General features: G+C 36.3%; 1 protein-coding gene across 11 annotated transcripts in view; it reads right to left on the bottom strand.

Moving 5' to 3' along the window:
• LOC136041019 (sodium channel protein para-like) overlaps positions 1-27373 on the bottom strand; it is a 592014-nt gene that overhangs the window by 430439 nt on the left and 134202 nt on the right. For all 11 annotated transcript variants that reach the window (XM_065725536.1, XM_065725532.1, XM_065725534.1 and 8 more), the window contains exons 10-11: positions 16566-16739; positions 1505-1711 (exon numbers count right to left, since the gene is read on the bottom strand). In XM_065725536.1, coding sequence (XP_065581608.1) covers positions 1505-1711; positions 16566-16739 — 381 coding nt within the window. The remainder of the gene's footprint in view (positions 1-1504; positions 1712-16565; positions 16740-27373) is intronic.

Genomic DNA, 27373 nt, shown 5'->3' on the forward strand with positions numbered 1-27373 from the left:
ATTACAAAACCCTACAAGAATGGGTTTCAATTTGAAACCTATTCAATTTGATTTAATTTTTCTAAAATTAAATATTCAAAATCCAATCTGCTTCATCTCATTATTTCCTTTTTATTTTTCAAACTTTAGATAGACATAAATATTTTTCAAACATAATTAGATAAAACAGATAAATTAATTCTCATTATTACAAAACCCTACAAGAAGCCCACTAGTTTACAATTATACTCATTTCATGAAAAAAAGGCCATTGAAAAAAGGCCACTAAAAAGACAGTTAAATAGCTTGAAACCCACCAAGGAAATTTATTTGTTAATCCGCGTATGCGTTATGACTTTTTGAGGTGAAGTTGCTCGGGCTTTTGACTACTTCTGGTATCTATAGCCTTCATTGCTACTTTTTAAGGTTCATAAGGCAAGGCAGGCGCATTTAGAGAGTTTTTTTCCATGAAAAGTTAAATTTGGTGAAGGAATGCTTCTTTTATTCGGCCGGCTTCCTCGGATAAAGCCATAATGAAGATAGGGCTTTACCGGCATGATACCTTTTCGTCAGCACCATCTTATTGGCAGTCGACTCCCTATCTTAGTACTAGTACTAAGATTTAACTAGCGCGGATTTGAGTCAATTAGAATTTTCCATAGAATGTATCACCCAATCAGAAAATTCAATGGAAAATCTGATTGGCTTAAATTAGCGCAAGTTAAATCTCGGTGTTAGAAAAATTTCATTGCGAAGGGGCCTTTATTAGAACACCACATTTTCAGCTGTTTATGGGGGTGCCAGTAGGTGGTTCAGCTATAATTCCTACTTTGCGACAATTCCAAAACTAGATGGTAGTATTTTTTATACAGATGGCTTGAATTTTTAAAATCGCCAGTATTTGCAATTTATGATAGTTCCTGCTTATTGAATGTTCGTTATGTTTATCATGTTTTTTTGGCATTAGTAGCTTGTACATCAATTTATTTTCGTTTACATTTCTACATGGGATGGGGAGCGGTTGGTGGATCAGTCCAGCTATTTTCAACTTTTTCATTTTGGGTATGGCCTTTATCAACACTCATGTGTTGATGAAAGTCAACACATGGCCTTTATGTGTTGATGTCCATGAAGGGTATGTCCTTCATGGACACTCTCAAAAAACACCTTTAAAGCATGGTTGCTTCCATGTATAAGGACACAAGGTTACAAGGGTGTATGCATATGTATAAGGGCATGTATGACATGTATAAGGGATATGTATAAGGTCATGTTTATCTGAAATCTAAAGTAATTCCAAAAACCGTTTGTTAAGCAGCCCTCAAAAGGAGCCTCAGTAGGGTGAGGCAAATCAACGGGATCAGAGTTTGATTGTACATAAAATGTTAATCCTTGGATTCTCCCATTGAGGACAATATTAGCTACGACGTTCAATTGTGAAAGTGACGGTATGTCTAGACCTAGTTAAGTTAGGCACAATAATCATGCCCAATACGGCATACTCAATTAAGAGCTCTAGACTTACCTTCCGGATCCGACCGTTTGCTCTCGATTTATGTTCACTCAGGATCGAATCCCCGCCCTCAGAATGAAGTGAAGTTTTATCTCCTTGACATTTTTCTTGTCCTTGGTCACCAACGAATACCTCATAGCTTTGACAGGAAAAAACAGATGGAGATTTAGCTAGCCCTTCTGCTTCGGCGGCTGCAGCAGCTGCTTCTGCCTCAGCCTCCTGTAGAATATAATCGATTCGTTATCACGTTCTTTAGAATGAACATGCCAAAAATTTGGATTAAAATAATGTAAAAAGATGTAGTATAAGATCAAACCAGATTTGGTGACATTCCTTATTTTTCTGAACTACACTAAACGAAGCACACTGACAATAGCGTCATTTTACTGAAATTTGGGGGGACATATTTTATAAAATTAATCAGGGGGGTAAAGATCTTCGAGAATTGCAATTATCTCGTTCTGGACAGAGTCCACTGCAAAATATTTACTTTGTCTTGGCGTATTTTTCACTAACCAAAAATCACCCCCGTTGGTTTTTTTTTTTAACTTTTTTCTTCGTTTTTCTTTTTTCTCAATACGGCATGCATTGCCAGTGTGGTCTCAGAACGTATTTCTACATTAATAGCAAACGTGACTTTCATAAAAATTTTAAAATTATTTCTAATAAATAGAAATCCATTGTACAAAACAAATATATTCCTGTCTAAACGGTTTTGCTGTAGCGTTTGTAATGATAGCACAACCTTATTTGATACTTAAAAAATAAGGCAACGAATATGGCAGCATTGCAATTTACATACCCTACTGGCGGCAGTGATCCTCCATTTAATGGCCCTTCAGCCAGGAAGTGCAATGGAGGGCTGGAGGCCAGACATATTGCGCTTTCACAGCTGAGTTGACTCTGGCTGAGATTACAGAGTCATGCCACTGACCCCCGTTCCAATCTAAATGACCAGTGATATCAGGAATCCAACCCCTGTCCTCTCGGACAAAGACTTTCAATGGCAGCGTATTAACCACTCGGCTAGGACGACACCTTACCTGATATGTCCCATATTAGTTTTTTGATTTTTAACTGTGTAGTGTTTCTATATATCAATTTTTTTTTGTTGGAAATAAGGGCATTAATCCTGAAGGTGATAGAGGGTGGAAGGTGTTTCTTGTTGTTTTAAGAATATTTTTCTTTTAAATATAAACCAGATATATTAAAGAGAGATATTTTACAAGAATGAAGATGGACAAATTAGAAATTATAAAAAAAATATATTAAAATTAGAAACAGAAATACCAAATATCCAAAAGCTACTTATTTTTCCACTTTTTTCACTTTTGTTTTTGCTTGTCTTTGTCAGTTCATAGTTCTGGTACGTGCCTACTGATGTAACAACGATAAATTTAACCTCTCAAAATACTTTTGATTTCTTTGTAAAAAAAAGAAAAGAAAGAAACCTAAAAATCTATCAAACAGTTCGTGGTAACGAATTGTAGTAAGGAGCGATCCGGCTCAATAGTAATCAAAACTCTAAAAAATTGAATTTTGATATCAATAGCTACATCAAAAGAATCGCATTTTAATGCTGATTTTAAATATATAATTTTCATCAAGTTTAGTCTTAGCCATCAAAAGTTACGAGCCTGAGAAAATTTGCCTTATTTGGAAAATAGGAGGAAACACCCCCTAAAAGTCGTAGGATCTGAACGAAAATAACACCATCAGATTCAGCGTATCAGAGAACCCTACTGTAGAAGTCTCAAGCTCCTACCTACAAAAATGTGGAATTTTGCATTTTTTGCCAGAAGACAAATCACGGGTGCGTGTTTATTTGTATGTTTTTTTTTGTTTTTTCCCAGGGGTCATCGTATCGACCAAGTGGTCCTAGAATGTCGCAAGAGGGTTCATTCTAAAGGAAATGAAAAGTTCTAGTGCCCTTTTTAAGTGACCAAAACAATTGGAGGGCATCTAGGCCCCTCCCACGCTCATTTTTTCCCAAAGTCAACGGATTAAAATTTTGAGATAGCCATTTTGTTCAGCATAGTCGAAAATCATAATAACTATGTATTTGGGGATGACTTACTCCCCCACAATCCCTGGGGGAGGGGCTGCAAGTTACAAACATCAACCAGTGTTTACATATAATAATGGTTATTGGGAAGTGTACAGACGTTTTCAGGGGGATTTTTTGGTTTTGGGGGTAGGGTTGAGGGAAGGGGCTATGTGGGAGGATCTTTCCTTGGAGAAATATGCCATGGGGGAACAAATTCAATGAAAAGGGCGCAGGAGGAATCTGGTCACGGTAGAAAAAAACGTCAAATTCAGAGCTTAATATACAATACTGGGTGTTCGGAGCCTCTCTATTATGGAGTATAATTTGAAAATAACACAACTATACGAGCGATAAAATATATAGACCACAACCATAACTCAACTAACGAAAGAATTGCTAAGAGATAACACAACTATAAAGCGAAAACAGGTGAAAACTAACGGGAAAATAAACGAACTAAGAGGTGGAAGGGGCCCAGAGAAAAAATATAATCCTTTTTAAATTTTGAGCCTAACTTCCGCAAAGAAGTAATAATGTCAGAAGCCCCGAAATACCGAATTATTTTCTTTTCAAACAGTTCGTGGTAAAGAACTGTAGTAAGGGGCGGCTCAATAGTAAACGGAACTCTAAAAAACGGAATTTTGATGCTAAAAGATACATTAAAAGAATCGAATTTTCACGCTGATTCTAAATATATAAGTTTCAATTAATTTAGTCTTTGTCATCAAAAGTTACGAGCCTGACAAAATTTGCCCTATTTTGGAAAAAAGGGGGAAACATCCCCTGAAAGTCATAGGATCTTAACGAAAATCACACTATCGCATTCGGCATATCAGAGAACTCTATAGCAAAAATTTCAAGCTCCTATCTAAAAAAATGTGGAATTTCATATTTTTTGAAATTATAACTATGTCTTGAAAACCCTAATAACTATGTCTTTGGGAATGACTTACTCCCCCACAATCCCTGGGGGAGGGGCTGCAAGTTACGAACTTTGACCACTGTTTACATATAGTAATGGTTATTGGGAAGTGTACAGACGTTTTCATGGGGATTTTTTGTTTTTTTTTTTGGGGGGGGGGTTGATGGGAGAGGGTTTTGTGGGAGGATCTTTCGTTTGAGGAATATGTCATGGGGGAAGAAAAATTCAATGAAAAGGGTGCAGGATTTTCTAGCATTACTATAAAAAAAAAGAAAAAATAAACATGAAAACGTTTTTTCAAATGAAAGTAAGGAATAGCATTGAAATTTAAAACGAACAGAGATTATTACGTATATGAGGGGTTCTAAAAATACTTTAGCATAAAGAGCGAGGTATTTAGGGGGAGATAAATACCTCGCTCTTTATGCTAAAATATTTTAGTAATTTAAACTATTTATTCTACGGCCTTTTTGATTCAGGGGTCATTCTTAAAGAAAAGTTAGTGTAAAGAGCGAGACATTAACGAGGGTACAAACCCCCTCGTACACATAATAAAAATATAATAATATAAAAGTTTGTTACGTAAGTTAATTCTTAAGTTACGTATATTTTTTACTAATAAAAACGTTCGTTGAAAAGCTAAGTCTTGGGACTTAGAGACTTAGAGGACTTAGAGGAGAGGGGACCAACCCTCTCATATATATAATCAAAATTATGAGAATATAAAAGTTTGTTACGTATGTTAATTCTTAAGTTACGTATATTTTTTACTAATAAAAACGTTCGTTGAAAATTAAAAGTTCTAGTAGCCTTTTTAAGTAACCGAAAAATAGAGGGCAGCTAGGCCTCCTTCCCCACCCCTTATTTCTCAAAATCGTCTGATCAAAACTAAGAGAAAGCCATTTAGCCAAAAAAAAATTAATATACTAATTTCATTTCAATAATTTATGTGCGGAGAGCCAAAATCAAACATGCATTAATTCAAAAACTTTCAGAAATTAAATAAAAAAACTAGTTTTTTTAACTGAAAGTAAGGAGCGACATTAAAACTTAAAACGAACAGAAATTACTCCTTATATGAAATGGGTTGTCCCCTCTGCAGTCCCTCGCTCTTTACGCTAAAGTTTGACTCTTTGCTACAATTCTACTTTTTAAAACAATTAAAAACTTTAGCGTAAAGAGCGGGCTTTTAAAAGAGTACAAAATATATTTTCAAAAAATTTTACCTTTGGAAAATATGCATCTACTGCAAACCTGAAAATGGGCGGGAAATGGTCTTGTGCAACTACCTGGTGCATACCCCTATATCCATGTTGGAAAATTGTGTTCACGAATGTTCGCCCATAAAAATTGGTTTTACAAATTAACTGAATAAAGTCTTTTGAATTGCCAAAGCCAGTTTAAATTTTAATCTTTGAGGTTACAATTATTTTTTCACCGAATCTTGCCCTATAAGGCACTAAAGAGCCGAACTGACTGAGCCCTTAATCAACGTTAGGCGATCAGGCTCTTGATACTACTAGACCAGGGAACAAAATACTTTTTATTATTTTTTTTTTACTTTTCTTACAAAAAAATTGAAACGAGTCAGTGAAAAAACATGCACAAGATCCACACATTATAAGCGCATTGGTATGACTTTATCACTATTTGACTGTCCATTATTACCTTGGTTTCGTTTGCAAACTTGAGCCTTATTAAGCCATTTAAAAGTTTACATTGCCGACTTTTTAGAACTTTCTCCAATATTTTACTTAGCTCAAAAAGAGTAATCTTTTGTGTCAATATGTGCTTATGAACTCTAGGTAAGAGACATAAGATAAATACACTCTAAGGAAACGTCGGTTCGGGGGCAATGAATTGTTTCTTATCTGGATCTTCTTAGAGAGAAGAATACGTATTCTTCACACGTATACGTATTCTTCACACGTAATGTTCTCTTTAGAGAGAAGAATACGTGGCGCTGTCATAATTTTTTGTATGATTGTACTTGTTTTCTCTCTACATAACCTGTTCTAAAGTATTTATAATATTTAAGTCCATTAGCCATGATTTGCTTGAGATGTTTGCTTATGATATCTAGACTATTTTTATGATATTCAAGTAATGGAAACAACCAATCAACTGATCAGTCAGTGGTATCACACGCTCTTGCACTCCGTCTCTATGTATGGCTTTGCCACCCTCCATTAAGCTGGACTCTGAGTGAAGACGAAAATTGTCACCGAAGCGGAACTACGGAGTGACGTGGTGACAGGAGATCTATCATGCATTTCTGACTAGGAGTAAAAGATTGAAAGAAAAATTCACAAGGTAAAAGCAGAAGATTGAAAGTAAAACTTGTCGCTAGCCATTAAGGTACGTCTGGACAGAAGAAGGAACATCTTGCCAAACTGGATGTACAAAGCGACATTTTGCCAAAGATCTCGTCTTGTATTTGTGACTGGAAGTAAAAGATTGAGAGCAAAACTCACAAACTGAAAGCAAAAGATTGGAAGCTAAACTTATGAATTTGTCGCCTTCCATTAAGTTAGGTTTGGAAGGAAGATAAACATCTCGCCAAACTGAAATTAGGAATTCAAAATTTACTTTTCCGTTCTCTGGAATAAAATATCAATGGGGAAATAATAATTCACAGACTCACGAGGAGCTGAGGCACAGCATTGTCCCCGAAAAATGTTAAGATGACGAGGGATTTAGTCCACCAGTATCACAATTACATCAGTATCATTAGCACTAACAATCACTCTTCCAAAGTCATTTCTGAAGCAAAAAACAATATGCAGGGCCATTTTGGTGTTCGCTTCCTCATCTGTGCTACACATAAGTTCCTCGAAACTGAGCAAATCAACATTATAAACTTAAACATACAATTCTCATCCTGTCTTCAAATTCTCCAGACAGCCATACACGCAAGGTATCGGCAGTATTTAAGCTGTTTTATGTAGTTAAATCCATTTGCTTCTCATGTTTCATAAATTGCTTTCATCAAATTTGCTTTGCTTTTGTATTTGTGACAATCTTTGTCCAGTTTCCAATTTTTGAGCTCGTCGAGAATGACGAGACTTTCGAGCAGCGGCCACGTACCTGTTGACACCCACTGCAGTTTTTCAGAGATATACTGCCCCCATTTGGATCAGTGTGACCAAAGAGTTCGTCATACCTGTCACCCAAGATATGGATTTCACTTGCTGTTTCAGGTATCAATTTAAATACGGCTTTAAGCAGCCGTGTTTGTGCTATGAACGAGAATAATACTGCTGTGGTTAAGGTAGGAAATGAGGTTACCAACAGGTGTCGTATTAAATCACAAATTATGCAGGGTTGTGTTCTATCCCCCTTTATATGGATCATTTTTATAGACATCGTCTTAAGGAGCATGGGAAAGGCAATTGAAGACCACGGAATCAAAAGGGAAGGAAAAACTCTTCTGAACTTAGATTATGCTGATGGTTTAAGCGCATTACATGAAAGTGTGAACAAAATGAATAAATTTTTAGAGGTTTTGCGAGTTCAGGGTGCTAGAATAGGTTTGAAATTAATGTTAAGAAGACTAAGTCACTAAAGCTTGGAATAAGTGAAGATGAAAAGGTGACGTTAGGTAACGAAAAGATTGATCAGATGGGCAGCTTTGCTTAACTTGGTAGCATTATTAGCAAAGATGGTGGGAGCAGTGAAGATGTTAAAAATAGAATAGCTAAGGCTCAGGGTGATTTTTCACAGTTAAAAAAGGTTTGGAAGAATAGGAAGATAAGTCTGCAAACCAAGATTAGAATATTGGAGGCAACAGTGATGACAGTGGTCAAATATGGCTCTGAAGCATGGGCGCTACGAAAAGCGAACGAAAATTTACTAGATATTTTCCAGATAAATTGCCTACGGATTATTCTGGGTACCCGACTGACTGACCGTATTTCAAACAGTAGGTTGCAGAAAAATGTGGTTCAGTCCTGCTTTCTAGGGCTATAATGAAAGAAAGGTTGAGATGGCTAGGCCAAGTTCTGCGGATGAAGGATGACAGATTGCCGAAGATTGTCCTTTTTGGACAACCGTCTGGGGCTACACAGAAAGTAGGTCATCCTCTGCTGGGGTGGGAGGATGTCATAAATAAAGATTTAAAGGAAATGGGAATTTCCTGGGAGGGTGTAAAGAGGGAGGCCTTCAATAGATTAGGTGGGAGGAGGAGCGTGCGTAGCTGTGTTGGCCTCAGGCGGCTTAGCGCTACAGTGAGTTATTAGTAGTAGTACCAGTAGTATTAATATATGCTCTAATGATATAGACATTTCTAAAATGAATTCTTTAAACTTCTTCAGCAACAATAAATGTTTGAATAACACTGCTTTAACTAGGCAACCGTTATTAAAAAAAAAAAAAAACACAAGCATTAATTGTTGGTACCATAAAATTATTTCAGTTGGATGTCTGTATCACATACTTCTTATTTGTGGCGGTTAGTGAGTGCTTTGTTGGCTTTAAAACCTTCAATTATCAACCAAGTGATGACCTTGACGTTCGTCAAGGTCATCATATTGCTCGGTAGTGCTCCCACTAGGTGCATAAATATAGGATAAAGAGGGTGTCCGAGCGTGGAAAAATCTGGGTCACTTAGGAGGAGTTAGGGTGGGGGGAGATAACTTGCAAAAATATTTAGTATTGCACGTAGTATAGTTTTTGCACGCTAATAACGATCTGCTGAAGAACTTGTAAATTCTTAATGCTTGCAAGTACAAATTAAGGCAAGGTAAATGTAAAATTAGAGTGGAGTGGTAACAATCTCCCTCTACTCATGAAAACCCTCATTAGTGGAATGGGTTTTGAAATCGCACTCAGGGAAAATTATTCTACCAAATGCTGGAAAAAGTTCCCCAGGATAGAAATATTAGCTTTTTTTTCCATTTCTATATATATGCCCTTTTTCCTATTGGCGCAATGAATTTTGAAATTTTCACCAAATATTCGTGCAGAAATGAGAACGAAAATCAGTAGCGCATATGTATTTTTAGAAAAGCACCTTTTTTAGCACCCTCCGTATAGTTTTCCGAAAGCAACTCTCGAAAAACACCTCCTGTATAGCTTTTGAATAGCACATCTTACTGTATTTTCTTTTCTTTGGAGATTTACCGCGCACTCTCTTATGTCTCTTTCTTTTTCTCGTTTTTGTTTCAACACCGAGTTACATTGTTGTTGTTCTGCTTTGCGCTGTTATTTTCTCATTTTCTTTTACTTAATTTATTTTCGAGAAGGCAGAAAATTTATTCCGATGGCTTTTAGATAATTCCCGGAATGCTTTAATTCGTCGTCAAAAGAGGAGCAAACTCTTGTATGTCTATTTAGCCTGGGTCAATACAGGAGATAGTTAATAAAACATATTCCCTAAACGATATGGGATAAACGGGCAACAAAGAGCTCCTTATACGGATGTTTACATCCAAAGTGGCTCTTAGAAAAAGATCTTAATGGGACGGGATCTTATCGACCGGTACGAGAGGAAGAATATTTCAGTAGCATACTTACAACAGATTAACGTCTTAAGAGGGTATTTAACTAGGGTCAATAAAAAGCTTTACCTTTGAGGAAGATTAGGTACTGTTGTATTGACAAGGCTCAATTGAACTGAACGTAAAAGGGACTAAAAATAAAGCAAAGAGTCCTAATGTTATTATTTCATGCTAGTTCAAGTAAGACTAAAATTGACTCAACTTGAATTTCTATTTCACAAATTTTGAGCCGTGATGAGGGGGACATGGTAGAATCACCTTGAGGTGGCTTCTCTTGCATTCGGGGGGATAAAACTAAGTTCTGACTACAGATCCCAGATGAAACAGGTTTTTAATGAAACGGTGTATAAATCTATACCAGAGCGGACCCCAACACTCGGAGTAGAGGCCCAGACCTCAACTGCCGGTGCTTTTAAATTTAAACTTATAATTGTTATTGTACATGTGGGGAACGTTTTTCAGGGAGGATTTGTCAGGGTAAATGAATTTCTGGCAGAAATTCCTCAAAAGGAGGATTTTCCGGACGAATTCCGTGGGAGGAACTTTTTCCATGGGAAGAATTTTCATTGGGTGGGGAAAGAAATTTTGGAAATTCCACTGAGAAATTTTCCGAAGGAACAGGGGGATACACTATACCGTGAAGACAACAGGGTTTAGTTGATGGCAAATAAATAAAATAAGTGCTTAACCCAAAAAGCTGTTTTTTTTTAGGCGAAACCAACCAATGCAGGGTGCAAACACTTTACATTGCCAAAGCAACATAATTTTTATGTTGCATTTTGATAATTATTTAGTTTTTAATCAACAAGAGCTAAGAGCTCACATGGCACTTGAGACGAGGCAAGAAGAGCTAAGAGCCAAGAGCTCATATGGTATGAGCTCTAACACAATTCTAAGAATAATAGATTGATTTAAAAGGAAAATCAGAGGATTAATGCCGGTCCGGATTTAAAATAAGAGCTTTGAGTCACGATGCCCTTCTAAATATCATAATTCATTCAGATCCGATCACCCACTCGTACGTTATAAATACCTCATTTTTCTAATTTTTCCTATCCCTTTAGCCCACCAAATGGTTAAATCTGGGAAAAAAACCTTATCAAGTCAATTTGTGCAGCTCCCTGACACGCCTACCAATTTTCATCGTAATAGCACGTCCAGAAGTACCAAACTCGCCAAATTACTGAACCCCTCTCCCCAACTCTCCCAAAGAAAGCGAATCCAGTACGGTTACGTCAATCACGTATCAAGGACATTTGCTTATTCTATCCACCAAGCTTCATCCCGATTCCTCCTCTCCAAGTGTTTTCCAAGATTTCCCCCTCCAAATCCCCCCAGTGTCAAAAGAATTGGTTGGGATTTGAAATAAAAGACATGAATTCCTTCTAAATATAAAATTTCATTAAGATCCGATAACCTATTGGTAAAATAAAAATACCCCAATTTTCACGTTTTCCAAGAATTCCGGTTTCCCCCTCCAGCTTCCCCCAATGTCACAGGATCTGGTCAGAATTTAAAATTAGAGCTTTAAAGCACAAGATCCTTCTAAATATCAAATTTCATTAAGATCTGGTCACCCTTTCGTAAGTTAATACCTCAATTTCCTAAATTACACCCCCCCCCCAATTCCACCAAAGAGAGCAGATCCATGTCAGTCACGTATCTTTGACAGGTTTTTATTCTTCCCATCCAGTTTCATCCTGATCCCTCCGCTTTAAGTATTTTCTAAGATTTCCGGTCCTCCCCAGTTGCCCCCCCCCCGAATGACGCTGGATCTGGTTGAGATTTAAAATAAGAGCTTTGAGACACGATATTCTTCTAAATATCAAATTTCATTGAGATCCGATCACCCGTTCGTAAGTTAAAAATACGTCATTTTTCTCTTTTTTTCAGAATTAACCCCCCCCCAAATACCCCAAAGAGAGCGGATCCATTCCAATTATGTCAATCATGTATCTAGGACTTGTGCTTATTTTCCCACCATGTTTCATCCCGATCCCTCCACTCTAAGTGTTTTCCAAGATTTTAGGTTTCCCCCTCCCAACTCCCCCCCAATGTCACCAGATCCGGTCAGGCTTTAAAATAAGAGCTCTGAGACACGATATCCTTCTAAATATCAAATTTCATTGAGATCCGATCACCCGTTCGTAAGTTAAAAATACCTCATTTTTTTCTAATTTTTCAGAATTAACCCCACCTCCCCCAGCTACCCCAATGAGAGTGGATCCGTTTTGATTATGTCAATCATGTATATAGGACTTGCGCTTATTTTTCCCGATCCTTCATCTCGATCCCACCGATTATTCATCCCGATCCCACCACTCTAAGTGTTTTCCAAGATTTTAGGCTCCCCCTCCGAAATTCCCCCCCAATGGCACCAGATCCGGTCGGGACTTAAAATAGCAGCTCTAAGACAGGATATCCTTCCAAAAATCAAATTTGATTAAGAACTGATCAACTGTTCGTAAGTTAAAAACATTTCAATTTTTCTATTTTTCCGAATTAACGAACCCCCACTCCCCCCCAGATGGTCAAATTGGGAAAATGACTATTTATAATTTAATCTGGTCTGGTCCCTGATACGCCTGCCAAATATCATCGTCCTAGCTTGCCTGGAAGTGCCTACAGTAGCAAAACCGGGACCGACAGACCGACAGAATTTGCGATTGCTATACGTCACTTGGTTAATACCAAGTGCCATAAAAATCAAAAAAAATCTTTAAAGTTCTATATATCTTATATATGCTAATAAATTATTGCTTAAATCAATAGCCTACAGGCCTTCGGCATCGGCTGCACAAGATTATGTATTATCCAGTCTAATGAATAGTGGCACAACCGATTCTCCACAAAAATCATCATTACTACTACTACTAATAACTCACTGCAGCACCAAGCCGCCTGAGGCCAACACAGCTACGCACGCTCCTACTACAACCTAATCTATTTAAAGCCTCCCTCTTTACACCCTCCTAGGAAGTTCCCAGGAAAGTTCCCTTATATGAGATTGCGAGACTTATTATTCAAGAATAGGATGTGAGGAATAAAACGAAAATGATATAAGCATAAAACAAAGGAGAAATGACTGACACCATACACATTTCAGGAAAAATATGTGCAGATCAGTCCGCTAGAACACCAAGCCTCTTAAAAAAACGGATTAGAACATTATGAGCCGGGTACAAATTGGAGCCGTTCAGCTGGTCTAAGCCCCCCTTGAGAGCATAACGTAAATTAGCCCCCTTGAGAGCATAACATAACTTACCCCCTTCAGAGCATAACATAATCCTTTCCTACTACATGTTGGCTTGAGTATCCTAAACTTAGACCTTTGGAACGATTTACGCTTATGGTCTACCATTGGAACGTTTCGAAGTTGGACTTTTGGAACGGTTTACAGTTACGGTTTGCCACGTGTTGATTGAAACGTTTCAAAGTTAGACCCTTAGACCCTTGGGACCGTTTACGGTTACGGTCTACCACATGTTGGCTGGAACGCTTTAAAGTTAAACTCTCGGAACGGTTTACGGTTACGGTCTACCACGTGGTGACTGGAACGTTTTAAAGTTAGACTTTTGGAACGGTTTACAGTTACGATTTACCATATATTAGCTGGCACATTTCAAAGTTAGACCCTTGGGATTGTTTGCGGTTACGGTCTACCACATGTTGGATGGAATGCTTTAAAGTTAAAATTTGGAACGGTTTACGGTTACGATCTACCACGTGGTGACTGGAATATTTTAAAGTTAGACTTTTGGAACGGTTTACAGTTTCGTTTACCACGTATTGGCTGGAACATTTCAAAGTTACACCCTTGGGACCGTTAACGGTTACAGTCTACCACATGTTGGCTGGAACGCTTTAAAGTTAAACTTTTGGAACGGTTTACGGCTACGGTCTACCACGTTTTGGCTGGAATGTTTAAAAGTTAGACCCTAGGAATAGGTCACGGTTGGCATTGGCGATTTTAAAGAATAAACTGAAGGCTGAAAATAGAAAAAGACATATCGTGACATGTTTTGATTACAAGCATTGAATGCATTATCCATGCTCAAATCTGGACACTCCCTTATTTCCAGCCGTATAATCTTGCCTTTGGTTACATGATGTTTTATGTTCTCTTATTGTTTACTATTGTTTGTTGATTGTATACGAATAAATATCTATTTATCTATCTAAATAAAAATAGTCATCTAAACCCCGTTGTAGCACAGTGGATTGATGCTCTACTTGGCAATGCAGAGCACCCGGGTTCGATCCCCACTGCAGCAAGGTTGGGCGACATGGTTGCTACTTGTTGCTGTGAAAAAAAACATCCAGCAACTGGAAAGTCGAATTGATGCCCTGTGCGCCAGCAATGGCTCAGGAGGATCTTTATCCTTATCCTATCCTATACAAATTATCTGTTTATACACCCTCATCTAAGCGTTTTATTAAAACTACCTAACAATTTTTTCCTTTTCATTCGATGCACTTTTCTATAAGTGTAAGCTGCTTAAAATGTTGTATTTCGGGTTATTTAAGTTTAATATTTCAGGTAAACATTCTAAGGTTATTTTTGATGGTCAATATTGGACCTACTAATCCAAGATATAATTTTGAATTACGACGAATTTTTTTTTTTTGCATTGATCGATATTGTGTGGCATTTCAGGCAACACTGTGCCAATAGCTGAGTTTCTCTAAATATATTTCGCTAAAACTTGGCTAGTGTTTAAGAAACTATCAAAGTATGAACAAGCTCAATTTTTTATTAAAATTTCTAAGCTCTGTGAGCCAAAAAAAGACCCTCCCCCTTCAAAAATCTCCAAACAATTTTTTAACCACACTGGCTAAGCTAGATTCAAAGAAACTGTGGATTTGAATGTCGCCATTTTCTTTGTTGTTCAATATTTTCTAGTTTTGATAGAAAAATACTTTACCCTTATTAAGATAGAATGTATGGAAAGACCCCTTTAGATTTTATTTTAGATTTATCCCCCTGTCCTAGGCATAAACGTGAGATTCGTTTCAGTGATGTCGTCTAAACAGTAAAAATAATCAGAATAAAAATCCATTAAATTTGGGCCCCTGTCCTTAAGACACCCCCCTACTGCATACTTGTCTTCCATGTATTTTCATCTAGTTACACTGTCAAGAAGAAGACGAATTTAGCTTCCAATCAATATGCTTTGACCCAAAACAAAGTAATAATTAAACCTTTATTAAGACTACTTTTAATTACATTAGTATCGGGGAAAGTTTCCATCTGGTGATATTATAGAGAAATTTAGTATAACGGAAAGGACTCTAGAGTATAGGAATGTTCTTACAGAAATAAAAACTTTTATTTTGGATGCGGGATATTTGACATGACCTATTTTTTCTCATATCTCTACTTTGTAGAATTTTGATCTTCCCATTCAATGAAGTAAAATTTTAGCAGTGTAGTTTCAAAACTAAAAATATTAATAATAGACAATACTGAACAAAGTGAAGAAGAAGAAACACTGCAAGCTTTGTTTATAAAAATACTTTTTTTTTCTCACCATTCAAAGTTACCATTAAGTTGCGTCTGAGTAAATACTAATTTTTCTAATATAATGTTTAGTATAAAATATTTTTCACTAAATAGTTCTAATCGAAACTAGTTTTCTTTTATTTCGGCTACTATGGGCTGTAATTCTTTATTTACTAGGTTGCAGCTATAGAATATTTTTTTATGTTTTCTTACGCACTTGAATGTGAAGACTATGTTCAAGTACATCTAATAAACTATTAGCAAAACTGTCCTTTCAAAGATATTGAGCATTTATGGCAAAAAAATTTATCATTTTGATATATTCTTCATTATTGTCAACCCTTATTTAGAATGTCTATTACTCTAGATTAGCTGAAATTTGAGTGGTCAAATTGACGAAAGAATAATCTCTATAGAAGGAAAAAAATTAAAACTCAGAAAAAGATGCGTTTACTGGCTTTGGCTATGAGAATTTTGAAAAAATCTGTTTTAAAAAAAAATGTTTGTTTTTGATGTTTAATTTTACTTTAACTTCAGCAATCCTGAAATTACTGTTCCATCGAACTGGTAAAAAAATAACAATAATTTTGGCTAATCTTTGAAAATTCTTTTCTGAGTGTCCTTCAATAGGATAGTCAATTTGTTTAAGATTTAGTTTATACGAATTGTATTTTTATTTTCGTTTCCCTCTTTACTCTTTCGTCTCTTCTCCTGCTCTATCAATAATGAGGTTTGTACATCATGATAGGAAATAAAATTAACTATAATTTACATACATATCATAAATATTGCCTTTTTATTAATAGACATGACTATGGTAGGGGTCGTGCACGACTTCCGAGAAACCCAAAACGCAGTTTTAGTTTCTCTCCAAAAAAATCTTCGTCGTGTCGCACGCACTTGGAGCTGCCTTGACTGACGCTGCTACGCCTTTTTCTAAAATGAGTTTAATTGTAAACATTCTAAAATAATTGCTGTCATATTTGAAAGAATCAATTAGAGTTTTGGAAGATTTACCAAGTGATACTTCTTCAGCCGGTGGCGAAACTGTATATATTGTGTTTATCTCTTCAATCTAATCCCTAGCCTAAAAAAAAACTAACCCTGATAGCTTCTTCCTCAGCTGCAAGGGCCTCTTCTTCTTCCTCTGCCTTCTTCTGAAGCTCATCGTAGGACATGGCAACAATGGCGAGGATTAAGTTCACCAGGTAAAAGGAACCCAAGAAAATGATGAAAATAAAGAATAACATATGCCAAGGACCAGCTGAACGTAGAATCTGCAAGAAAAAGTCCGTTATGCATAACCTCTAAGCATATACATATATATATATATATATATATATATATATATATATATATATATATATATATATATATATATATATATATATATATATCATATATACATATATATATATATATATATATATATATATATATATATATATATATATATATCATATATACATATATATATATATATATATATATATATATATATATATATATATATATATATATATATATATATATATATATATATATATATATATATATATATATCAATGATTTAATCATTGATATATCAATGATTTAAAATAAGAACTCTGAGTCACGATATCCTTCTAAATATCAAAATTCATTAAGATCCGATCACCCACTCGTAAGTTATAAATACCTATTTTTTTCTAATTTTCCCTCTCCCTTTAGCCCCCCAGATTGTCGAATCTGGGAAAACGACTTTATCAAGTCAATTTGTGCAGGTCCCTGACATGCCTACCGAATTTCATCGTCCTAGCACGTTCGGAAGCACCTGACTCGGGAAATCACTGAACTCCCCCAAAGAGAGCGAATCCACTACGGTTCGGTCAATCACGTATCAAGCACATTTGCTTATTCTATCCACCAAGCTTTATCCCGATGAGGGAATTCTTTCATTTCCAATATATGAACGTAGTCCAGCTGTCGTTGGACTACGTTCATGTAGAATTCTGTTCGCATTTACAGAATGGTCAACGTGTTTATTTTTCGGAATCACACGTGCATCAAAGAGCCCTGAATCCACCAGATACAAAGTTAACTGCTTTCTTTTCGCTATGCAAAAATGATTCTTTTGCAAAAAAACTGCTGTATACTGAAGTGCCTTCGTATTACACGTGGAATACTAAAAATAAAGTATTTGAACGTCGAAAACAGGGTAAGTCAGTCGACAGCCAACCTGCCATCTTCTAAGATACCACGGTAGGAAGACTCTACACCGTTCACCTCAATCAACATGAATGCTTCTTTCTACGCCTGCTTTTGGTGAATGTACCCGGTCCAACGTCCTTTGAGTATTTGAGAACTGTAAACGGTACTACACATGACACTTACCCTAGTGCATGCCAAGTTCTGAATTTATTGGAGAATGACCAACACTGGGATAACTGCATCAATGACGTGTGCGAAACTCGTCAAATTCGTGCATTGTTTGGCATCATACTAACAACTTGCTCTCCATCAGCTCCTACAGAGTTATGGGAAAAATATAAATCAAAAATGTCCGAAGATATACTCCATCGAAAACGGTTAGAGACCACAAATGACGACCGGGACAAAAATGACGACCGGGACACCGGGACACAGGGAATATAAATGACGACCGCGACACTCAAAGAGAAATTACAGACTTGGACACCGGGACACAAATGACGACCGGGACACAGGGAAAGAACTACAACGGGGACGCCGGGGGGCACAGGGGGATATATAAATGACGACGGGGACACAGGGAATGTTCAATTAGCAATCACCATCAACAAAGCTCAAGGGCAATCATTAGAATAATGAGGTATAGATCTGAATGCAGATTGTTTTATCCATGGAAAATTATATGTTGCATGTTCAAGAGTTGGTAAACCTGACAATCTATTTATATGCACAGACAATGGCACAGCCAAGAATGCTGTATATTCGCAAGTTTTACGTAGTTAAATATATATATATATATATATATATATATATATATATATATATATATATATATATATATATATATATATATATATATATATATATATATATATATAAATCTATATATATAAAAATAAGTTGTCTGTCTGTCTGTGGATCAGGTGACGTCATGTTTCTGCGTTGACTGACGTCATGAAATTAGTTGTCGTCATTTTTGCTTTGACGGTGACGTCATTAATGGTATTTAAGACATGCGTTAATGCGTTCACGCTGCTGATAGAGAAAGTAAGAAAAGAAAGCGTGCCGAGGAATCACAAGAACAGCAAGAAAACAGGCTTGCAGCTGATAGAGAAAGTAAGAAAAGAAAGCGTGCCGAGGAATCACAAGAACAGCAAGAAAACAGGCTTGCGGCTAAAGAGCGCAAAACCGCGTAGTTAGATGAAAATCCACCAGGAAAGCGAGAGTCAAAACATATCAAAACTGAAAATGATAGCGATGATGATTGGGTTTGGGATTTTAACTTGGATAAGGTCATCAATGCCTACCAGATTTAAGTTAAAAAACAAAGATTCGGCGATATGTACTTCATAGTGAAGCTGAAAAATAAAGAAGAAAAAAAAATGAAAAATGTAAAAAACTAAAAAGAAAAAACACTCAAAGATAAATTACAGACCGGGACACAAATGACGACCGACAAAGAGGGAATATAAATGAAGAACGGGAACCTCAAAGAAAAATTACAGACTGGGACTATGTCCCACCTGTGAATATATATATATATATATATATATATATATATATGTTTTTAACTACGTAAAACTTGCGAATATACAACATTCTTTGCTGTCCCATTGTCTGTGCATATAAATAGATTGTCAGGTTTACCGACTCTTGAACATGCAACATATAATGGTCCATGGGAAAACAATCCGTATTCAGATCTATACCTCATGATTCTAATGATTGCCCTTGAGCTTTGTTGATGGTGATTGCTAATCGACCATTCCCTGAGTCGCCATCGTCATTTATATATCCCCCTGTGCACCCCGGCGTCCCCTTTGTAGTTATGTCCCTGTGTCCCGGTCGTCATTTATATTCCCTGTGTCCCGGTCGTCATTTGTGTCCCGGTGTTCCAGTCTGTGATTTCTCTTTGAGTGTCCCGGGCGTCATTTATATTCCTTGTGTCCCGGTCGTCATTTATATCCCCCTGTGCCCCCGGCGTCCCCATTGTAGTTGTGTCCCCGTGTCCCGGTCGTCATTTATATTCCCTGTGTCCCGGTCGTCATTTGTATCCCGGTGTCCCGGTCTGTATATACATTCGTTTTTTAGTTTTGTTTTTCTCCTTTATTTTTTTCCTTTTTTCTTTTTTTTCTTTTTTAGTTTATTTAGATTTTTAGATTTTTTAGTTTTTTTATTAGTTTTTAGTTTTTTTGTAGTTTTTACCATTTTTTTAGTTTTTTTAGTTTTTTTTTTTTACTTATGTCCTGGTCGTCATTTATACTCCCTGTGTCCCGGTCGTCATTTGTGTCTCGGTGCTTTGTTTTTTACCTTTTTTTAGTTTTTTTAGTTTTTTTAGTTTTTTAGCTTTTTTAGTTTTTTTTATTAGTTTTTAGTTTTTTTTTAGTTTTTGCCTTTTTTCAGTTTTTTCAGTTTTTTTTAGTTTTTAGTTTTTTACCTTTTTTTAGTTTTTTAGCTTTTTTAGTTTTTTTTTCTTTTTAGTTTTTTTTGTAGTTTTTACCTTTTTTAGTTTTTTTTCTTCTTTTGTATTAGTGTGAAATAATTCAGACGTCATATGCGGACAAACACGACGTCACTCGACAGACAGACAGACAGACATAACCCACAAACAACTTATTTTTATATATATTTATTCATATTTTTTTAGTTTTCTTTTTCTCTTTTATTTTTCAGTTTTTTCCTTTTTTTTAGTTTTTTTCTTTTTTAGTTTTTAGTTTTTTTTAGTTTTTTACCTTTTTTTAGTTTTTTTTTAGTTTTTTTAGTTTTTTAGCTTTTTTAGTTTTTTTATTAGTTTTTATTTTTTTTGTAGTTTTTGCCGTTTTTTATTTTTTTCAGTTTTTTTTTAGTTATTAGATTTTTACCTTTTTTTAGTTTTTTTTAGTTTTTTAGCTTTTTTATTTTTTTTTTCTTTTTAGTTTTTTTTGTAGTTTTTACCTTTTTTAGTTTTTTTCTTCTTTTGTATTAGTGTGAAATAATTCAGACGTCATATGCGGACAAACATGACGTCACCTGATCCATCCACAGATCCACACACAGACAACTTATTTATATATATATAGATATAAAAACGAGTTGTGTGTATGCATGTTTGTTTGTTTGTAAAAAGAGCGTTTGCATATGACGTCATTATTAGTACATACGGCTTTGTATATGCACAGACAATGGGAAAGCCAAGAATGTTGTATATTCGCAATTTTTACGTAGTTTGAAACACATATATAAATCTATCTATATTCACAGGTAGGACACAATGACACAACTACAATGGCGCGTAACTAATATGGCGCGTAACGACTTACGCGCGCGGGGGGGCTTGGGGGGCACGAAGCGCCCCACCAACTAGGTGTTGGGGTGGCGCGAAGCACCACCCCAACAGCTAGTTATATATATAATAGAAGAACCGCAGCTTCTTCTTGATGTCATGGTCACCATAGGTTCGATACAACCACCCTAGGAAATATACGGATTTTTTCCTTAATGTCGTGACCTATTTAGATCGTTTGTGGCCATGCATGTCAATATACCAGTTTTAAGAGAAAATTCAACTATGAAGTCGATTTCGACGCTGGGCCCGGCACAGTTACGCAGCAGGCTTGTATATATTGATGTTCGTTGTTACTTGTGTTCTAACCTCAGATAATTTTAGTTTTTTATGGCACTTGGTATTAACCAAGTGACATAAAGCAATCGCAAATTTTGTCGGTCTGTCTATCTGTCGGTCCCGGTTTTGCTACTTTAGGCACTTCCAGGTAAGCTAGGACGATGAAATTTAGCAAGCGTATCAGGGACCGGACCAGATTAAATTAGAAATAGTCATTTTCCCGATTTGACCATCTGGGGGGAGTGGGCGCCGGTTAATTCCGAAAAAATAGAAAAAATGAAGTGTTTTTAACTTATGAGCGGGTGATGGGATCTTAATGAAATTTGATGTTTGGAATGATATTGTGTCTTAGAGCTCTTATTTTAAATCCCGACCCGATCTGATGACATTGGGGGGAGTTGCAGGGGGGAAAACCTAAAATGTTGGAAAACACTTGGAGTGGAGGGATCGGGATGAAACTTGATGGAAAAAATAAGCACAAGTCCCAGATACATGATTGACATAATCGGAACAGATCCGCTCTCTTTGGTAGATCCGCTCTCTCTTGGTAGTTGGGGGGGGGGGGGAGAGGTAATTCTGAAAAATTAGAAAAAATGAGGTGTTTTTAACTTACGAACGGTGATCGGATCTTAATGAAATTTGATGTTTAGAAGGATATCGTGTCTTAGAGCTCTTATTTTAAATCCCGACCGGATGACAATGGGACAGCGAAGAATTTTGTATATTCGCATGTTTTACGTAGTTAAAAATATATATTTATATCTATCTCTATTCACAGGTGGGACACAGGGACACATCTACAATGGCGCGTAACTAATATGGCGCGTAACGACTTACGCGCGCGGGGGGGCTTGGGGGGGCGCGAAGCGCCCCACCAACTAGGTGTTGGGGTGGCGCGAAGCGCCAACCCAACAGCTAGTATATATATATATATATATATATATATATATATATATATATATATATATATATATATATATATATATTCACAGGTTGGACACAGAGAAACAACTACAATGGCACGTAACTAATATGGCGCGTAGCGACTTACGCGCGCAGGGGGCTTGGGGGGCGCGAAGTGCCCCCACCAACTAGGTGTTGGGGTGGCGCGAAGCGCCACCCTAACAGACAGTAGATATATAAAAATAAGTTGTATGTGTGTTAATTCTGTCAAGTGACGTCATGTCGTCATGAAGTTAGTTGTCGTCATGTTTGTTATGACGATGAAGTCATTAAAGGTATTTAAGAAATTCGTTCAAAGACAAATTTTTAATTGTAAGAAGATAGTGGACGGAAAAATGCTTAATTGTAAAATGACTGAAGAACCTACAATGGCAACAGCCGAGGGAGCTGCTCAAAGAGTCTATGCCAAAAACTTGCCGCTGATAGAGAAAGTAAGAAAAGAAAGCGTGCCGAGGAATCACAAGAACAGCAAGAAAACAGGCTTGCGGCTGATAGAGAAAGTAAGGACAGAAAACGTGCCGAGGAATCACAAGAGCAACGTGAAAACAGGCTTGCGGCTTCAAGAGATAATGCCAGATTAGGAATGTGCAATTTCTGTCAACGAAGGCGTGTCGAGGAACTACTAGAGCAACGTGAAACCAGACTTGCTGCTAAAAGAGAAAGTGAAAACAGAAGGCGTGCCGAGGAATCACAAGAGCAACGTGAAAACAGGCTTGCGGCTTCAAGAGATAATGCCAGATTAGGAATGTGCAATTTTTGTCGACGAAGGCGTGTCGAGGAACTACCAGAGCAACGTGAAACCAGACTTGCTGCTAAAAAAGAAAGTGAAAAAAGAAAGCGTGCCGAGGAATCACAAGAGCAACGTGAAAATTATCGCATGGCATTCAGGTACATTCCAGTCGATGATTATAGTAGATGTGTTCAAACCGGGACTATGTCTAAAATTTGTCCCTACTGCAAGGCCTTGAAATTTAATGGTGAAACAATGGGAATGTGTTGCGTCTCAGGAAAAGTTAAACTTCCTCAACTGGCTGCACCCTCAGAGCCATTGAAGACTTTGCTTACTGGAACTACGTCAGAATCTAAGCTTTTTTTTTTTATCAAAAATCAGAAAATATAACTCATGTTTCCAAATGACGTCGTTTTGTGCATTAATACAAAAGAAGGAAAAAAACTAAAAAAGGTAAAAACTACAAAAAAACTAAAAAGAAAATACTAAAAAAACTAAAAAAGCTAAAAAACCAAAAAAAATGAAAAAAAGGTAAAAAACTAAAAAGCAAAAAAGAAAAAAACTAAAAAAAGGTAAAAACTACAAAAAAAAAACTAAAAAGAAAAAACCAAAAACTAGTAAAAAAAACTAAAAAACTAAAAACTGAAAAAGAAAAAAACTAAAAAACTAAAAACTGAAAAAGAAAAAAAACTAAAAAAAGGAAAAAACTGAAAAATAAAGGAGAAAAAGAAAACTATAAACCGGGACACAAGGAATATAAATGACGACCGGGACACTCAAAAGAAATCACAGACCGGGACACAAATGACGACCAGGACACCGGGACACAGGGAATATAAATGACCACCGGGACGCTCAAAAAGAAATTATAGACTGGGACACTGGGAGACAAATGACGACCGGGATACTGGGAATATAAATGACGACCGGGACACAGCTACACAACTACAAGGGGGATGCGGGGGGCACAAGGGGATATATAAATGACGATGGGGACACTGGGAATGTTCGATTAGCAATCACCATTAACAAAGCTCAAGGGCAATCATTAGAATAATGATAATATCATGGATATATCTTTCTACATTCACAGTTGGGATATAGAAAGATGGGAACAGCTAGATAGAAAGGTGGGAACAGCTAGTATATATATATATATATATATATATATATATATATATATATATATATATATATATATATATATATATATATATATATATAACAGTTCGTGGTAATGAACAGTAGTCAGGAGCGACCTGGCTCAATAATAACCAAAACTCTAAAAAATGGATATTTGTTACCAATAGTTACATCAAAAGAACCACATTTTAATGTTGATTTTAAATATATAAGTTACATCAAGTTTAGTCTTACCCAACAAAAGTTATCAGCCTGAGAAAATTTGCCTTATTTTAGAAAATAGGGGTAAACACCCCCTAAAAGTCATAGAATCTTAACGAAAATCACACCATCGCATTCAGTGTATCAGAGAACCTCACTGTAAAAGATTCAAGCTCCTATCTACAAAAATGTGGATATTCGTATTTTTTTGCCAGAAGAACGATCACGAGTGCGTGTTTATTTGTTTTTGGTTTTCTTTAGAGGTTTTACGAGTTCAGGGTGCTAAAATAGGCTTGAAAATTAATGTTAAGAAGACTAAGTCACTAAGGTTAGGAATAAGTGAAGATGAACAGGTGACCTTAGGTAACGAAAAGATTGATCAGGTTGGGAGCTTCAGTTACCTTGGTAGTATTATTAGTCAAGATGGTGGGAGCAGTGAAGATGTTAAAAGTAGAATAGCTAAAGCTCAGGGTGTTTTTTCACAGTTAAAAAAAGTTTGGAAGAATAGAAAGATAAGCCTACAAACCAAGATTAGAATATTGGAAGCTACAGTGATGACAGTGGTCAAATATGGCTCTGAAGCATGGACACTCCGAAAAGCAGATGAAAATTTACTAGATGTTTTCCAGAGAAATTGCCTACGGATTGTTCTGGGTACCCGGCTGACTGACCGTATTTCAAACAGTAGGTTGTACGAAAAGTGTGGTTCAATCCCGCTTTCTGGGGCTATAATGAAAGAAAGGTTGAGATGGCTAGTCCACGTTCTACGGATGAAGGATGACAGATTACCGAAGATTGTCCTTTTTGGCCAACCGTCTGGGGCTACACGGAAAGCAGGTCGTCCTTGTCTGGGTTGGGAGGATGTCATAAATAAGGATTTAAAGGAAATGGGAACTTCCTGGGAGGGTTTAAAGAGGGAGGCTTTAAATAGATTAGGTTGGAGGAGGAGCGTGCGTAGCTGTGTTGGCCTCAGGCGGCTTGGTGCTGCAGTGAGTTATTATTAGTAGTAGTAGTAGTTTTCTTTTTCCCAAGGGTGAGCGTATCGACCCAGTGGTCCTAGAATGTTGCAAGAGGGCCCATTCTAACGGGAATTAAAAGTTCTAGTTCCCCTATTAACTGACATAAAAAATGGAGGGCACCTAGGCCCCCTCCCACGCTCTTTTTCCCCCAAAGTCACCGGATCAAAATTCTGAGATAGCCATTTTATTCACCATTGTCGAAAAACCTAATAATTTTGTCTTTGGGGACGACTTACTCTTCCACAGTCCCCATTGGAGGGGCTGTAAGTTCAAAGTTTGACCAGTGTTTACATATAGTAATGGTTATTGGGAAGTGCACAAACATTTTCAGTAAAAAATTTTTGGTTGGGGGGGGGGAGAAGTTTTGAGGGTAACATGGGAGGATCTTTCCATGGCGGAATTTGTCACGGGAGAAGATAATTTTAATGAAGGGGGCGCAGGATTTTCAGCATTATTTAAAAAACAATGTAAAAATAAATTTGAAAAGTTTTTTCAACTGAAAGTAAGGAGCAGCATTAAAACTTAAAAAGAACAGAAATTGTTACACCTATGAGGGGTTCACCTCCTCGTAATACCTCGCTCTTTACGCTACAGTATTTTTAGTAATTTCAACTATTTATTCTACGGTCTTTGTGATTCAGGGGTCATTCTTAAGGAATTGGGACAAAATTTAAGCTATAGCGTAAAGAGCAAGGTATTGACGAGGGGGTGAACCCCCTCATACTCGTATATTTTTATCAATGAAAACGTTCGTAAAAAATGAAAAGTTTTAGTTGCCTTTTTAAGTAATCAAAAAATTGGAGGGCAACTAGATGTCCTCCCTTGCTGTTTTTTTTTCAAAATCTTCCAATTAAAACTATGAGAAAGCCATTTAGCCAAAAAAAAAAAAAAAAAAAATATGCAAATTTCGTTTTAATTATTTATGTGCGGAGAGACGAAATCAAAACATGCATTAATTCAAAAACGTTCAGAAATTAAATAAAAAAAACAAGTTTTTTTGACTGAAAGTAAGAAGCGACATTAAAACTTAAAACGAAGAGAAATTAATCCGTATATGAAAAGGGCCTTTTCTTCTCAACGACCCGCTCTTTACGATAAAGTTTTTTACTGTTTTAAAAAGTAGAGTTAATTGAAAGATTCAAACTTTAGCGCAAAGAGCGGGGCGTTGAGGAGGAAAAGCCCCTTTCGTATATGGAGTAATTTCTGTTCGTTTTAAGTTTTAATGTCGCTCCTAACTTTCAGTTAATAAAAAGTTGTTTTTTTTATTTAATAATCCTTATAAACGAGCAATAACTGTATGTTTATGTATGTATTTTTTCTCGATAACGGATCCATATTTTTTTCTGAAAAATTGGCATCCTGGGATATTCTGGAAAAACGATCTTCTGGAAATGGATTGTCCCCTCCGCAATCCCTCGCTCTTTACGCTAAAGTTTGACTCTTTGCCACAATTCTACTTTTTAAAACAATTAAAAGTTTTAGCGTAAAGAGCGAGGGACTGCGGAGGGGACAACCCATTTCATATACGGAGTAATTTCTGTTCGTTTTAAGTTTTAATGTCGCTCCTTACTTTCAGCTAAAAAAATTAGTTTTTTTTTATTTAATTAAATAAAAAAACAAGTTTTTTTAACTGAAAGTAAGGAGCTACATTAAAACTTAAAACGAACAGAAATTACTTCGTATATGAAAGGGGCTGCTTCCTCAACAATGCCCCGCTCTTTACGCTGAAATTTTTTAACGTTTTAAAAAGAAAAAATTGAGAGAAAAAGTCAAATTTTAGCGTAAAGAGCGGGGCGTTGATGAGGAAGCAGCCCCTTTCATATACGAAGTAATTTCTGTTCGTTTTAAGTTTTAATGTCGCTCCTTACTTTCAGTTTAAAAAAAACTTGTTTTTTTTATTTAATTTTGATAAGGAATTACAATAATTCAAAAATCCTAAAAAAGAAAACCAAAAGTTCGAAGCTTAGCAAACATTGTTATTAGAAATCAGAATAGCCTCAGTAATCAAACATCTTTGAACAGAGACAGTTTCAAACGATATTAAATTGTATAAAACAAAAAACA

The sequence above is a fragment of the Artemia franciscana genome, chromosome 21 (genome assembly GCF_032884065.1).
Source record: "Artemia franciscana chromosome 21, ASM3288406v1, whole genome shotgun sequence".
NCBI lineage: Eukaryota > Metazoa > Arthropoda > Branchiopoda > Anostraca > Artemiidae > Artemia > Artemia franciscana.